The 13,044-nt window shown below is 42.0% G+C and overlaps 1 protein-coding gene across 2 annotated transcripts in view; it reads left to right on the forward strand.

Moving 5' to 3' along the window:
- NBAS (NBAS subunit of NRZ tethering complex) overlaps window positions 1-13,044 on the forward strand; it is a 655,156-nt gene that overhangs the window by 485,762 nt on the left and 156,350 nt on the right. For both annotated transcript variants that reach the window (XM_075861089.1, XM_075861091.1), the window contains one exon: window positions 10,116-10,311. In XM_075861089.1, coding sequence (XP_075717204.1) covers window positions 10,116-10,311 — 196 coding nt within the window. The remainder of the gene's footprint in view (window positions 1-10,115; window positions 10,312-13,044) is intronic.

Raw genomic sequence — 13,044 nt, forward strand, 5'->3', positions numbered from 1 at the left:
GTTTCGGATCTCTCCTCCGGTAAGTACTAGGAGGTGACCTGTTTAGGGAACTGGCTATCTGGAGAGATCTCCTCGTGTCGACTCCGTCCGCCCGCCAATTTTAGATCGATACTCTCTGTGCACCTCTGCCACCACCCTTTAGGGAAATTCACCCTCCTTTAACACCAGGTGCCTGTGTGGTACGATGAGGGAGGTTTAAGGTGCTTCCTAGGTGTTTGATCAGGCAGATGGGCTAGGATAATCTCGATCCTCTGGAGAGCTCTCCTTTCACACGTCCATCTTGTTCAGCGCATTAGCCGGTTTGTTATGGTTTTTAGCAAAGTGATAGAGAATTTATTAATCGTATATGTCCCATAAATAGATGATTATAGCAAGAACATGGTGATATTCACACAAATACTTGGTCCTCATAGATCATTGCTCATTCTACATACATGCTCTTTATTGTTTGTCCAGTAGTGTTTTACATTTCAGCATCTATGTAACACAATGATACTGAATACATTTGCCAGATTCTAGAAATGTTCCACGTCCATCATACTCTGACAGTCTACGTCTATTCTGCTGTGACAGTCCACGTCTATTCTGCTGTGACAGTCCACGTCTATTCTGCTGTGACAGTCCACGTCTATTCTGCTGTGACAGTCCACGTCTATTCTGCTGTGACAGTCCACGTCTATTCTGCTGTGACAGTCCACGTCTATTCTGCTGTGACAGTCCACGTCTATTCTGCTGTGACAGTCCACGTCTATTCTGCTGTGACAGTCCACGTCTATTCTGCTGTGACAGTCCACGTCTATTATGCTGTGACAGCCCACGTCTATTATGCTGTGACAGCCCACGTCTATTCTGCTGTGACAGCCCACGTCTATTCTGCTGTGACAGTCCACGTCTATTCTGCTGTGACAGTCCACGTCTATTCTGCTGTGACAGTCCACGTCTATTCTGCTGTGACAGTCCACGTCTATTCTGCTGTGACAGTCCACGTCTATTATGCTGTGACAGCCCACGTCTATTATGCTGTGACAGCCCACGTCTATTATGCTGTGACAGCCCACGTCTGTTATGCTGTGACAGTTCACGTCTATTATGCTGTGACAGTTCACGTCTATTATGCTGTGACAGTCCACGTGTATATTATGCTGTGACAGTCCACGTGTATATTATGCTGTGACAGTCCACATCTATTATGCTGTGACATTCCACATCTATTATGCTGTGACAGTCCAGATGTATATTTTGCTGTGACAGTCCACGTCTATTATGCTGTGACAGTCCACGTGTATATTATGCTGTGACAGTCCACGTGTATATTATGCTGTGACAGTCCGCGTCTATTATGCTGTGACAGTCCGCGTCCTATTATGCTGTGACAGTCCACGTCTATTATGCTGTGACAGTCCACGTCTATCATGCTGTGATAGCCATGTTACTGTTTAGTGGTTTAGCATAATAGTATATGAAGAATTATGGCAGAGTTTATAGATGCAGTGATTCAGATCACAAATGTCTCTGGTAAAGGTCAGTATTCTGGCCACATAATTTGTAAAAAAAAATAACCTGGTTTAGTTGGAAGGGCATCATGAATTAATAATGACTGTGTGATCTATCATCGCTTGAGTGCTTTTATTTCCCCACATGTTACATTATGTTAAATATAAGGATATTACTTTCTGTCTTTGTGTCTGTAGGCTACGTAAATGTATCATCCTGTAAGATGAAATCAAATTATGATAATATGGCATTTAAATAACATTCTCGTGTGCCGTAAATTTTTCCCAGAGCACATACAGGTGAAGAAAATTCCAACCTTGTCTTCTCTTGTTGGAGAGTGCGTAAAATGCCTGGCCTGATACAGTGCAAATCGTCTATTATTTACGTTTATTATCTGATGACAAACAGACATAAACAGTAGCATAGCAGACTCCAGCATCTAGTCCACCCAACAAATAACACAACAAGGGCTTGAGGTGGGGGCGCAGGAGACCGGGATTTAGAGAACAGAGAGAATCTCTGTGTCATACCTCTCCCCCGACTCTGCACTATACAATGCGTCAGATCTTCCCGGCATGTTCCTGAAAATGCTTGACATTATTCACTTAAATGGACACAAACTTTTTCAAACAATTTATGCTGATCTACAATGCTGTAATTTACTTACTTTTACAATTCAGTTGTTTTATACATGAAAATTCTGTGTGAAGTTACTGCCACTAGGTGTCTCCCTTCCTGTAATTTGATGTCCACCTCCTGTTGTCAAGCATTGGTCGATCCTTGTTACATTGCAGAATTCACGGCTGCAGAAGGTGGGGATGTGTCACTTCACTGCCTGTCTATAACTTTATATGGAGAGAGGTGGAGCAGGAGGAGAAAGCAGAGAGAGAGAGAGTCAGTCCGCAAACACACAGGCTGCATTAGAGTTTATAAAATGGAGAAGGGTGAGCAGGGGAGGAAGTAGGAGCAGACCGGAACACACAAGAGACACTGCTGGTAAGATGTGAATCTCACTCCAGTGCTGGATTCTCAGCTACACTGCTCATTACTTCTGTGTAATGTTCTCCATGCTGCTGCAGCTTCTATATATGTGATAGAGATAGGAGAGCAGGAATCTCCTCTTCTATGTGTACAATGTATAGTAGACATGAGTGGAACTGCAAAATAATGCAGAATACAAGTCATATAATGGCCAGAAATAATAATTTCACGTGTGCACACATATGACCGCTTATTCTGAAAAGTCATCAGCTTTTACCCCCCTAAAGTGGTCCGACCACACTCTAGGCCATGTAAAGACTTTTCAAAACGTCCTGCGCCGTATGTAGGGCCCCATTCACATCAGGTTTTTGGCCTACGTTTGTATTTTCGGAAAAGCATCTGTCATCCAAAGATTGTTATGGTATACCTTAAACATATACGTCATAAACTCCCATGGCCCTTTTCATGATGTATTGAAAAGACCATGACGTATACACTTAACAAATACCTGTGAAGTATGCCATACAGTGGAATACGTCCCTGTTGGCTCCCATGTTAAATAACATATTTTTTTGAGAATTCCGCCAAATGGAATGCTGTGGTCTACTTCGCTATTTCATCCTTAAAGGAAGAAAGGTAGACCAATGTATACCAGCCAGATGGTGGTCAAGAAGGCACTTTTTTGGCCTCTTACGGAATTATGGAGCCCTATAGACACGTTGAGAACGTGCATCGGTAGCTTTCCCGACATACTCACTAAACGTCTGGTAAAAACAGGATGTGGATGGAGCCTAGATGAGGCCAGAATTGTCAACTGGGCGTTTACTCAGCTCAGAAGTGTCTAGTGTTTTTATCTCTAACCCAACCCATCTTTCTCTGATTGACATGGGTGAAGCTTTCCGCACTGCACTGGTACATCTGTGTTGTAAAATCCATGTTGTGGGCAGAGACTTTAATTCCCCTCTGCGCATGTGCTGGTCCTGATTTGGCGCAGGAGGCGTCATCCATGTCAATCAGAGAAAGATGCGTTGGATTACAGATGAAAACGCTAGACTCTTCCGAGCTGAGTTTACACCCAGCAGACACTACAAGCTTCATTTATATATGGTACGGGACACATTTTTTTGGTAAGGTATGCTGTTCTACTTGGTACAAACAGACGTGCATTTAGAAAGGTCTTTACATTACCTAGATCATGGTTAGACCGCTTTAGTAGGGTAAAAAATTAATGACAGGTTCTTTTTAAGAGCTGCCAAGCCCATAGCGAGCCCTAATGTTGGGTCGGTCCGCATGCCCCCAGCTCATTAAAATGCTGACAAGCCCACCTGCCCTGGCTACGCCATATACCAAACTGGCTGAGCTCTGCCTGCACACAGCTAGCTGTCTTGAAGGTTCTTTGACTCAAACCGTGTGCTACATAGACCAAAATAGGAGCCAACTGCAGAGCAAGTATTCTCATAGGAATAAGAGTACTAAAGCTGCACAGCTCTCCTCCTGCACCATTCCCCACTACTACTTTCAACAATTTTCCAGCTATGATTTTATTATCTCTGTTTAGCACTGATGTTTAACACGCAATAGTTCCCAGAAAGAACGCTTGAGTCCTACTATCTAGCCCAAGCTGTCTTGCTCTATGATCCCCTGTGTGTGCTGCATAAGCCCCCTTACCTGAGAGAACTTCTCCAGCTTATATACTAAATGATCATAAGTATAGTAATAGGTGATCTAGTAGGAGAAGATGATCATTAACCATATTCTATGTTCACAACAAAAATGATTGCTTTCCACAGATGCCAATGTGCTCCATGGAACTTAAAGGGTATGACCACCTTTGCCACCATTTTCATATTGCTCCAATGTATATAAAAGAAAAAAATGAGGCAACTTTGCACATGATTAATTTAAAATCACCTACCATTTTGTGTATACAGCTCCTATGCAGGCTTATGGTTACAGACAACAAACAGACCCGGTGTTTTCTGTATTTTGTCCATTACATGTTGGTAACTTTTGTTCGGCTAGATACAGCAGAGTTGGGTCTGTTAAATAGAACAGATCTGAGCTTGTCATATTGGTATATCCAGTTGTGTATGATATATCCATGCAGCGCTGTACAAAGAATGTCGTTTCAATGGAACTTACATCTAATTTTCCTATCACACACACGCAGATGTTGTCCTTAGTCAGATGCGAACCCAGAACCCCAATACCGACCACCGAGCCACGTTGTCACAGTATCATGTGATGCCACTTATAGTGATATCAATATGTCAGTGGTTTTATATAGGACTGCAGATGAACCTATTGCTTTACCATTACCCTATGTCTGAGTTATCACAGTTCTCAACCCCAAAAGTTAAATGACTGTTTTAGCTCTGCTATATCTGTTTAATGTGAATAAAAAAAACAAACTATGGAGGATCTTTTTATTGTATATCACAGTGCCATTATTTTTGTACATCGGGCTGCTGTGTTCTGCACATTCCCAGAGCATACATTTGATGAAATGCTACGCTCCCGGCCAAACCCCCGTCTCCTCCGCTATATTGTACCAACCGCACATGCAGCTCTGGCTGTCATTGTTGGGAGAAGATTGGCTGTCTCACAGTTTGCACGAACCACAGGAGTATATAGGAACTTAATTATTGCACTTCAGGCTGGATAGTCAGCGCCAAGGTTATATCTGATCCCAGAATAACGTCCCTTTAGGTATATCAAGGGCAGGCACAGAAGGCTCAGACAGTGTGGGTAACCATTTTATTGTTGTGTAGGATTCCAGCAGAACTGGTTTGTTTACTCGGGAGACCCTTGTAATCACTGAAGTGTAGCATCTGTCATACAAGATACACTTTGTGGTGACACACAAGAGTCTATGCAGGATACCACCGCGGAGCTCTCCGCTCATAAGGACTGCTCGCTGAACGTACCCTTTGTGTTCCTAGCAGAGTGCATTTATTATTTTACTCCAAAAATACTTTTAACTTATCAGATAATCGGCTAAGCATGGAAACAAGGATGAACTGAATTTGACTAAATTACTTTTTCTGTATCTTCCCGGTTCTATTAGGGCCTGTTCACATCTGCGTCGGGCTTCCGTTCATGGGTTCCGTTCATGGGTTCCGTTCGGCCTTCCCATCAGGGGAACCGATGAACAGAAAGCCAAACGGAAACCAAAGTTTCTGTATGCTTTACCATTGATTTCAATGGTAATGCTTCCTTTTGTTTCTGTTCCGTAAGGTTTCCGTTTTTTTTAGTGGAAACCGTACCATAGTTGACTATTATTGTTTCAGCAAATAAAGCTTTTTCATTACTGATGATAAACTATACAGTTTTTAAATCCTAACGGATTTTAAGATATCTGCTTGCTATCGTTCAATATGAACCTTCATGATCATCACATCACCAGCACAGATATTTATCCACTGGAAATAGATAATGAAGTTGCCTATTGAATGCATGAAAGCAGAGGAATTGATACAGAAAAATATATTAAGGAATTGCATAACTTTTTAATTGATAACCTTAAAGAGGACTTCTCACCGGGCATGTCTATTTTAGTAAATACTTGTATTCCCCATGAAATAACAATTCTGAAACATTTTTTTCTTAGAACTCGGCATTTCCTCTGTTACTCTTCCTAGAAATGTATAAATAAATTGACAATGAAGTGTTACCATTACCCTTATCAAAGGGGTGTGTCCCTGCACAATCTGTCACACTCTGCCAGCACTGATTGGACAGTCAGGACACCCCCCCAACTGGTAACACCCATTTGATTATAAGACCATTAATACAAACCGCATACATATAGACTAGACTAAGTGTATGGTTTGGGTTTTATAAATGTAGATACATTTTTAACAAAGGTTGTCTGACTAGAAAGCCCATTTTAAAATACTTAATTAGAAGATTCTAAATTAATAAAGGGTGAGGGGGCTCTTTTTCTGGACCCTCATCCATTAACTATTACAGAATGTTTAAGCAACCAAATAAAATGAATTGTATATTACAGAAAGCAAGTTGCCAATAAACATAACATTTAATTATTAAAAGTTAAAATGTAGCAAACACCCCGCCCCCCAAGTAAAGTCAAAACAAATCGAAAGAGACAATATTAAGAACACATCCCACAATAAATATATCATTTTTACATAAAAACGGATCAAGTAGGACAGGACAATTGTTTATTCTCCCCCGATTCCTGTGGCTGCAGAACATCAGTTTGAAGGAATTTGCGGCAACGGTGGTCAAAAACTGGGCTGAGGCGGTCTTATGCTATCACACCCTGAATACTGTGCTTAAAGAGGTCTTGCCACAAAGTCATACACTACTGTGCAAAAGTTTTAGGCAGTTGTGGAGAAATGCTGCAGTAAGAATGCTTTCAAAAATAGAAGTGTTACTAGATTTTTTTTATCAATTAAAAAAATACATAGTCAATGAACAGAAGAAAAATCAAAATAAAAACAATATTTGGTGTGACCACCCTTTGCATTCAAAATAGCATAAATGTACACGGTTTTTGAAGGAACTTGGCAGGGAGGTTGTACCAACATCTCGGAGAACTAACCACAGATCTTCTGTGGCTGTAGGCTTCCTCAAATCCTTCTGTCTCCATGTAATCCCAGACACACTATGATGTTGAGATCAGGGCTCTGTGGTGGCCATGTCATCACTTCCAGGACTCCTTGTTTTTCTTTCCGCTGAAGACACTTCTTAATGACATTGGCTGTATGTTTGGGGTCGTTGTCCTGCTGCAGAGTAAATTTGGAGCCAATCAAACGCCTCCCTGATGCTATTGCGTGATCGATAAGTATCTGCCTGTATTTCTCATTAGCATTGAGGACCCCATTAATCCTGACCAAATCTCCAACTCTATTTGCTGAAGTGCAGCCCCAAACTTGCAAGGAACCTCCACATGCTTCACTGTAGACACTCATTATTGTACCGCTCTCCAGTGAACAAACCGCCTTCTGTTACAGCCAAATATTTCACATTTTGACTCATCCGTCCAGAGCACCTGCTGCCATTTTCCTGAACCGCCAATTCCTATGTTTTTGTGCATAGTTGAGTTGCTTGGCCTTGTTTCCACGTGGAAGGTATGGCTTTTTGGCTGCAATTCTACCATGTAGACCACTTCTGGCCAGACTTCTCCGAACTGTAGATGGGTGTACCCCACTGGGACACACTGGTTTCTGCCAGATATGAGCGGGTGCCACCGCCGGACATCTTCCAATTTTGGAGGGACGTAAGCATGATGTCTTTCTTTGATCTGCTGTACTGTTTCCTTGGCCGACCACTGTGTCTACGTTCCTCAATGTTGCCCGTTTCTTTGTACTTATTCATAAAAAGCTTGAACAACACATCTTGAAACCCCAGTCTGCTTTGAAATCTTTGCTTGGGACAGACCTTGCTGATGCAGTAAAACTACCTTCTATCTTGTTGCTGTGCTCAGTCTTGCTATGGTGGACCTGTGACATAAAACGGTCTTCCACAACCACAACTTTGTAGAAGATTTTGCATGTTCCTCACCCAGTTTTAAGCCTCCTACGCAGCGGTTTCTGTTACCGTTAATGACTGTTTCAACCTACATATGAAAAAAATGATCATTATCACCTGTTTTTTATAATTGGTTAATCATACACATGACTATAATTGTACAAAATCCATAACTTTGCGCACGTGTACCTAGAAGAATTGATGCTTTCTTGAAGGCAAAGGGTGGTCGCACCAAATATTGATTTGATTTAGATTTCTCTTCTGTTTATTCAATTTGTATTTTTGTTAATTGATTAAAAAAAATCTATTAACACTTCTATCTTTGAAAGCATTCTTCGTTTGCAGCATTTTTCCCACAACTGCCTAAAACATTTGCACAGTACTCTATAAGTTGAACTGGTTTACTGACCCGACTAGCGCGGTCTACCTGATTCCAGCTGTTTTTGTTGTTTTTTTTGGTCCTGGACTCCACCCCATTCAAGAGATATAGCCCAGTATTGTGTTGTCTCTCGCTATGCTAGTTTGCTGCAGTTAACCACAGGGCATGAACTTCCCTCAAGCTGCCACGCTCTGATTGGTCAGCAGCAGGGACACTAGCTCCACCCTGTTGACTAATTACAGCAAATTAGCATATAAAAAGCCAACCGTTCAACCAGTTAACCAGTTCAACTTGTATGACAGTTTCTATTTAAGCTCCACCATGAACAAAACAAAAGAATAATAGGGGTAACCTGGTAACCGCTGCAAAACAGGCGACTAATCAGGATACCTGCCTATGTTTCCTCCATCAGTCTCAGCAGGTTCAACATGGGAACAGAGAAAAAAGGAACTGCTGTAGGTTACATAATTTCCAACCCAAGAGACCTGCAAAGCAGTACATCAGGACGGTGTGTCGGACCCCCATAGGCGTGTATGACTGCAGTGAATTGTGTCCCACGTGGTGCTAAGTACCTGCCTCAGATGTGATCCCATCCCCCAGTAACGTCCTAATACTACCATGGCTCCGTAGGAAACTCCCTGCTAATTGTTTAAGGGCCTGTTCACATCACCGTTCGCTTTCCGTTCCGGGGTTCTGTCGGAGGTTTCCGTCGGGTGAACCCCGCAATGGAAAGTGAAAGTGACGGAAACATTGCTAATGGTTTCCGTTTGTCACCATTCCGACAGGTTTCTGGTTTTCCGACGGAATCAATAGCGGAGTCGACTGCGCTATTGATTCAGTCGGAAAACCGGAAACCTTCCAGAATGGTGACGAACAGAGACCATTATCAATGTTTCTGTCACCATTGATATCAATGGTGACTGAAACGGAAGCTGTGGTTACACTTTAACTTTCCGTTGCGGGGTTCACCCGACGGAAACCTCCGACAGAACCCCGGAACGGCAAGCGAACGGTGATGTGAACAGGCCCTTAGATGTCATCGCGTGCAGCGCAACGTTAGAGCAGAGTGGGCCAGACCGTTGTTGTGTAGACGCCGTCTCACAAACAACTGATGGACAATAAGATGGAATGGTTTTCTTTGTGTTTCATCTTTTAGCCAAAATGAAGAGCAGTTACAAAAAGCTCTTCTTGATCCACATGGCCTGTCCGGTCCATACAGTACATTGACAGATCATTGATTTAATTTGGAACTGTGTAATGCTTAATCTCCCCTGCGGGGACACTGCAGGGAATGTAAACACTTGCTGCCATGTTTCTGCATAGATTACAGTTGACCTCTGGGGATCCAAGCAACACCATGTGGTGAGCTTATTGTTGGTCGAGCCTTCTAGCAAGAAGGGTTTGTCCAATGCGCATGACCACTTTCAAGGCCTATAAGATAAGTATGAGCAAGCTTGAAAATTAGAGCATTGACCTGTTCGTCAGAGAATTACCTGACATGGTGGTCATGGTGACACTTATGAGATTATAAGTATATATTGAAGTTCTGTCCCACATAGTTATGCCGATATAAAGTTTTCTAAAGTGGGTTTTGCTTTGCACCTTACCTTTACAAATATTACTCTCTAGACTTACTATAGTTGACCTGATTTTTTTTTTTTATAACCATAAATAATCAGACGATGGAGGTGTATGGTATCTGCAAAATGCTATACTGTAGACACAATTTCTTGAAAATAAATTCACACTTGCCTCATTTTTATAGGGAGAAGCTTGTTTCATCTGACGACCTTTTGGAGTGGTTGCGACCATTTTGTGGCGATGATTCGCTACCAGTGAAACCCAGGATTGATGTACTACAGATTATGGAACAGGCGTTTAATTTGAGTGATGAGGACAGCAAGCTGCTCGTGTATTTCAGAACTCAAGCGGTTTTGAAGGCTTCATGGCCAGACAAGAAGGTAACATGATCTTTTAGTTTTTATTTTAATAACATTTTTTCCTCCCATATTTCTTAAATCCGATGTGGGCCGAATTGTTTTTCTTTACTGTCACAGTTGTGTAAGATGCATCAGAAGCGTGCGGGCGCTTAGATATATGCAAAGACGACCATTTTTTATTCATATAAATTGTGAGGGTTTAGCATCAGGAGAGGTTGGTACAGCGGTTTCTTTGTAGCCAGAGACAGGGACACCGTGCATTAAAAGTCATAACAGGGCTTTGCCTGTGTTTTTATTCTTGTCAAAGAAACAGCCTCTTGTACAACAAGGCAAAATACAAAATAAATCCTGCTCGTCTGAGCACTAACTAAACAAGGTATTATCTAACTATACCAAGTGCCTTCCTACCAGGCACTGGACACAAAGTAACACAGGTCTTTACTCACATAGCATACAGGCTACTCCAGCCTTAGTAGTCTCCAGTCTGAGTCAGCGGTGAGACTCCCACACACTGTGTCTGCACCTTTTTATACACCGGCTACAGGTGCAGCTAATTGAGCAGCAACCTTGTCCTACAAACAGAGATGGACTAGGGATTGGGGAACCCGCCCTGCTCTTCTCCAATCCAACTCCAGGGCCTTTTTTCCGGCTTTTCCTTAAGCCGAGATTGGAAAACTAGAGCTTTCTATTGCAAGAACGACTCATTCCCTGGAGCCTAGGATACATATGACAGGATTCTAGGGGAAATATACCTTCCCTCAATGACTTTACCTGTCACTGTCTCACAATATATATATATATATATATATATATATATATATATATATATATATATATAATATATACACTACCGTTCAAAAGTTTGGGGTCACCCAGACAATTTTGTGTTTTACATGAAAACTCACACTTATATTTATCAAATGAGTTGCAAAATGACTAGAAAATATAGTCAAGACATTGACAAGGTTAGAAATAATGATATTTTTATTTCAAATAATAATTTTCTCCTTCAAACTTTGCTTTCGTCAAAGAATGCTCCATTTGCAGCAATTACAGCATTGCAGACCTTTGGCATTCTAGCTGTTAATTTGCTGAGGTAAATCGGGAGAAATTTCACCCCATGCTTCCATAAGCCCCCCCACAAGTTGGATTGGCTTGATGGGCACTTCTTGCGTACCATACGGTCAAGCTGCTCCCACAACAGTCTATGGGGTTGAGATCTGGTGACTGCGCTGGCCACTCCATTACAGATAGAATACCAGCTGCCTGCTTCTTCCCTAAATAGTTCTTGCATAATTTGGAGGTGTGCTTTGGGTCATTGTCCTGTTGTAGGATGAAATTGGCTCCAATCAAGCGCTGTCCACAGGGTATTGCATGGCGTTGCAAAATGGAGTGATAGGCTTCCTTATTCAAAATCCCTTTTACCGTGTAGAAAATCTCCCACTTTACCAGCACCAAAGCAACCCCAGACCATCACATTACCTCCACCATGCTTGACAGATGGTGTCAGGCACTCTTCCAGCATCTTTTCAGTTGTTCTGCGTCTCACAAATGTTCTTCTGTGTGATCCAAACACCTCAAATTCGTCTGTCCATAACACTTTTTTCCAATCTTCCTCTGTCCAATGTCTGTGTGCTTTTGCCCATATTAATCTTTTCCTTTTATTAGCCAGTCTCAGATATGGCTTTTTCTTTGCCACTCTGCCCTGAAGACCAGCATCCCGGAGTCGCCGCTTCACAGTAGATGTTGACACTGGCGTTTTGCGGGTACTATTTAATGAAGCTGCCAGTTGAGGACCTGTGAGGAGTCTATTTCTTAAACTAGAGACTCTACTGTACTTGTCTTGTTGCTCAGTTGTGCAGCGGGGCCTCCCACTTCTCTTTCCACTCTAGTTAGAGCCTGTGTGTGCTGTCCTCTGAAGGGAGTAGTACACACCGTTGTAGGAAATCTTCAGTTTATTGTCAATTACTCGCATGGAATAGCCTTCATTTCTAAGAACAAGAATAGACTGTCGAGTTTCACATGAAAGCTCTCTTTTTCTAGCCATTTTGAGAGTTTAACCCACAAATGTAATGCTCCAGATTCTCAACTAGCTCAAAGGAAGGTCAGTTTTATAGCTCCTCTAAGCAGCAAAACTGTTTACAGCGGTGCTAACATAATTGCACAAGGGTTTTCAAGTGTTTTCTAATCATCCATTAGCCTTCTAACACAGTTAGCAAACACAATGTACCATTAGAACACTGGACTGATGGTTGCTGGAAATGGGCCTCTATACACCTATGTAGATATTGCATTAAAAACCAGACGTTTGCAGCTAGAATAGTCATTTAGCACATTAACAATGTATAGAGTGTATTTCTGATTAATTTAATGTAATCTTCATTGAAAAAAAACTGTGCTTTTCTTGCAAAAATAAGGAAATTTCTAAGTGACCCTAAACTTTTGAACGGTAGTGTGTATGTATGTATATATATATGTAAAACCAATTAAAGGCCTTGTCATATAAACGTCATAGAGGGGGGGGGGTCTCCCACTCAGGACACCCCTCTATGAGCCAAAGTGGAGAATCACTATCAAGCAGCGGCTCTTGCCATGGCGAACCCGGTCCATCCATGTATAACCTACAACCAGGTGCTTTCATCCAGATGGGTCCCTACACTAAACATCATACCGTTACAATAGGAGACTCGCTTCTCTCGTGTGAGTGTTGGCCCGTAAAGTGCACAGAATGTTGCTGCAAAGTGGCGATTTTGG

The sequence above is a fragment of the Rhinoderma darwinii genome, chromosome 4, assembly GCF_050947455.1.
Source record: "Rhinoderma darwinii isolate aRhiDar2 chromosome 4, aRhiDar2.hap1, whole genome shotgun sequence".
Taxonomy (NCBI): Eukaryota; Metazoa; Chordata; class Amphibia; order Anura; family Rhinodermatidae; genus Rhinoderma; species Rhinoderma darwinii.